A 4,403-nucleotide genomic window follows, 5' to 3' on the forward strand; every position below is an offset into this window, starting at 1 on the left:
AAACCGAGACGAGGATGTTTTGCTGCCTGATCATAGTGTGGAGCTGCTGTTATGAGCTGCAGGGAGGAGAATCACCAGACATCCACCTTGTAGCTCTGTGTGATGTGGTTTTGTGGTCTGCTGTCAGTATGCTGTAGCATCCATCCATTATGATGGCTGTAATTGTGCCAGTTCAATGATGTGCAGAAAAATATAGAAAGTTGACTTTTAGTTATCATCTAAAAAATTGTTTTGATGTTTGTTTTTTTTCAGACTCAGAGTAAAAATAAGGTGCATATATAGRCGTTACACAACTAAGGAGGATTTGTGGGCAAACAGCTGGAGAAAAYAATTTAGAAGTTAAAGTTCTTTAAAGGGGCAGTATCATGTATTTTCCAAAGAGTGCAATTTTAAAGCACAATCAAGTCACTATTACCTTCATTTACAAAAAATGCAAATATGACTTAAAAGAAATTTGACTTCATAATTAACGCCTTGAAATTGGCCCTTTSTCTCTTTAAGAAGCTCCTGCTCTCTGAAACTCCGCCTTCAGGAAGTCATCACAACATGGCTCCTCTATTAACTCTTTAACAAAATTTCTACCAGCGTTGCCCTGAGAAGAATGAAAACATCTAAGAAAAAAAAAATCACTTTTGGCTTTAGGCTGTTAAGCGATTAGCATTGTGATATATTGACTCCTGACCAGATTARACATTTTTATTTTGGATATAAATGTTGAAGACGACAGAAACAAAAACAAGTGATAGAAAGTAGCAGAGCTTTATTTAGTAAACAATTACATCRTAAAATATTATTATTGGTGCTTGGAGATACGTTATTATTTTTATTATTCCTGATGCATTGAATTTCCTTTTTGTGAGTTTGTTCATCTCTAAATCAAATAAGCTTCACCTAAAATCTCTTCAARTTCAGAGATTTGTTGCTCTGATTGACGGCAGTGTTGCAGGCTGTCCAGCAGAGGGCGCCCGTTGCTCTGAATGGTCGCTGTTCATGTGAAGGAAGCAGAGAAAAATATAAAACCAGAATACATGGAACAGTTCACTTTATTTCCTGTTTTTTTTCTCTAAAGGCTGATCTGACTATTTTACACTAACAAACGTCAACAGTAGTTGCCACATCTGTCCAGTTAAAGCTCTTTTCTAAATGTCTTCATTAACAACTACAAAAGTGAGATTTAATAGTATCTTTAAAGATTGTTTTATTATAATGTGTCAACTGGTTGATGCTCAAACTGATGGATTTCCTGTTTTTATATGGGGTTAAACCATTAGGAGGGAATGTATCACATGCATGTTGCCACGGCCAAAACATTTTTTATACAACTTAATTAAAAATGGATTTATGAAACCAATTTAATCGTTTTGAGCTGTTAGTAAGTGAACTTATTTAGACCACGCCTATGTTTCGTAAGACTCTAAATGCTGCTTTTGTCTGTTTTGTAGCAGTGAATTAGTTTAACCAAATTTACATGATTTACTTAGTTTTATTTATTTCAACATGTGAAATATCTCATTTATGAAGCTACAACACTTTATTGATCCCAAAGGAAAATTTAATTCAAAATTCTTCAGAATTAGCTCCAATGGTACTATTAAAATTTCTATGTTGTGTAACCTTGTGATTGATGAAACTCTTAACTATATAACTATATTATTTTACRCAGATGTGACAGAAATCAGTAATGTAACGAGAACTCAGAATTACAATTGAAACTGCAGCTTGTAGTTAAAATGTATGTTAGTTACATGCTGAAAAATGTTTTTTTTTCTTGACGCATMATGATATATATTAAACTACATAATGATTTATAATTATTATACTTCCTTGCAAAAATATTAATACCCTTTATTTTTCTGTTTTTGTATGCATCTTACAGGATTTTATGCAACAGGYCGACACAAAATAGGACATTACAGTGAAGTGGAGAGAAAAATAATATATGATTTAAAACATTTTCTACAAAAAAACAAATTGGCATCCATCCTCCYCTGAACAGACTGTTTGCAGCTCCACCCTTTCCTGTAATCGCAGCTGCAAGGCTTCTTGGGTCYGTTTCTTTACACCTACTGTAACTTTAACCCATTTTTCAGTGAGACGGTTGGTGAGCTGTTTTTACCGTATGTGAAACATCTGAACTGTAAACATCAATTCTCAGTTAGGTCAAACTTGGACTTTGACTGGGAAACTCTAACACATGAATATTGTTGTTTTAAAGTCWCTGTCCAACCCCTTTTCTCGATGCTTTTGCACTCTGCAACATTTTTAAACCAGCTTTCGTGTCCATGTGGAAGAAACGTTTTCAGTTAGTTTCTGTCACATGTTGGGTGTTTGTATGTAAAGTAAAGATCAAATTTAATTTCATTTGATCAGGGCAGCTGAGCCAGTCCAAAAAAAAAAAAAAGAAAGATTTTTGTGTATACTGTGCATGTTTTACAAACGTTACACTTCATGTTAAAGTCGCATAATGTGACAAAAAGTGAAAAAGTTAATGGGCCGTGAATTATTTTGCATGGTAGTTTAACAACAATGATGTTTTGCAATACAATCTGTAATCTAATGAATTTGATGCTGGCATCTGACAAAAATGTAATATTTATTGCTTGCTTTTCATAATTCTTTTCACAATATGATGTTTTTCTGATGTAAAGCACTTTGACCTGCTATGTTGCTGAAATKTGCTACACAAATAATCTTGATAAGGTTTCAGTGAATTGGAGGGATATTCTGTGACGGTTTTAGTAGGAGGAGAATAATTTAGACCTCAGATGTCAGAGAAAACCTGAGTTTGTTGCTGCCTCACATCTGTTTCCTGTTTTTTCAGAATAAACATGTTTTTTTAAAGTAACAGATATTTCCTTCTCGGTTTGACTCACAATGAGTACAAATAAAGTAAAATGTTTAAGGATGATTCAAAAAATATAAATGGGCAGCAGAATGCTGCTGTTGTCTTACAGCTACACTGTAAAAAAAACAAAAAACAAAAAAAAGTTAATTAAAACAAAACAAAAAATCCTAAATTATATAGTCCGCTGTAAAATTACGGGTAATTTTTTCTTTTATGACATTGTCATTGATTTTTATGGTAAAAAATGAGTGTTAATGTAAAATAAAAATGTTTCAGCTTACTGAAAAAAAATTATGAATAAAATGGATATGCAAATGTAAAACATACAAATTACAGTTTTCACCAATTTATTTATTGCAACTTTGCATCAAACAGCTTGAAGTTAATAGTTTWGATTTTTTTCCATCACAATTAAATCGTTTATCGCTGTTAAATATACAGATGTATCTCTAGGATTTATTCTGAACACACAAAACAGTGGGAAATGTATATAAAAAAAATTCATTTAAAATAAATGAACTCATTTCAAGGTTTCACCCCAGATCACCTTAAACTGCAGCTGCTGTAACACACATATAGAGAGCTGCTCGGTTTTCAGCTTCGGTTGAGACAGAACTGGAGCCTGTGCCAGCTGTTTGCTCCAACACACACAGCGTGTGTGTATGTGTGTGTGTGTAGGAGGTGCAGGTGCAGTCACAGAGCCGGAGGTTGTGGTAAAGGTCGAAGGTTGCGAGGCTCGTTTCTCAGCAGGCTGCTCTGCGACCGCATCCTGTCGCTCTGCAGCAGCTCGCATCAGAACCCCGACTTCCTGTTCTCACATGCAGAACGCTCTCTCTGACAAAGCTCCAGAGAACGGAAACCATAGCAACCATCTCACTATATGCAGAGAAAACTAGAATATTTAGATGTAATATGAAGAAGTAGTCAAAAAGCTGAAAAACTTTTTTTTAAACAAAAAATCTCATTATGACTCAGTTAAAAAACAAAACAAAATTTCCTTGAAACGTTTCAACTTCATGCTGAGAAAAARAAAAGATTTCTTGGAAAACAGACAAAATATCTGACACCATTTTGGAACAAGTGATGAGAAGAGAGAGAATGAAATCATCACAATAACAAAAAGAWTTGCTTGCGTGTCTTTATTGAGAAAATACATGAAAAGATTACATGGAAAAAGCTGAACAAAAACACAGAGAGCTTTTYGATGTCACCAAGAAAACCTGCATGTTTTTAACAATCAGGATGTTCAGGTCAGAAACGCGTYTCCACCTGCCATTTTCACACATTTTATTTACAGAAGCTAAAAATAACAATGGRAAAAAGTTTCTCCTGAAGGTTCGCCTCCCTCGTCTCTCACTCGTGCCGTTTTTTTGGTGAACGCTGCAAAACAAACAGGAAACAAACCCACCACTGGTTATCACATTATCACACCAAAACCAAAACGCCAGAACAGAATTTCAGAAGCTGCATCCTAAGATGAATTACAATCAAAATGGCTGTCAACTTAAAAATAAAAATCTTAATCCTCTTTAGAATTTCTTTTGAAAGTAGAAAAAAA

The 4,403-nt window shown here is 34.2% G+C and overlaps 1 protein-coding gene across 1 annotated transcript in view; it reads right to left on the bottom strand.

Moving 5' to 3' along the window:
* Positions 1–3,967: 3,967 nt before the first annotated feature.
* The window catches only part of LOC103458275 (Ig heavy chain Mem5), a 108,397-nt gene continuing 107,961 nt past the window's right edge, over positions 3,968–4,403 (bottom strand). The window contains exon 7 of the mRNA XM_017302562.1: positions 3,968–4,225. Coding sequence (XP_017158051.1) covers positions 4,199–4,225 — 27 coding nt within the window. The 3' untranslated portion in view covers positions 3,968–4,198. The remainder of the gene's footprint in view (positions 4,226–4,403) is intronic.

Source organism: Poecilia reticulata, linkage group LG22, assembly GCF_000633615.1.
Source record: "Poecilia reticulata strain Guanapo linkage group LG22, Guppy_female_1.0+MT, whole genome shotgun sequence".
Taxonomy (NCBI): domain Eukaryota; kingdom Metazoa; phylum Chordata; class Actinopteri; order Cyprinodontiformes; family Poeciliidae; genus Poecilia; species Poecilia reticulata.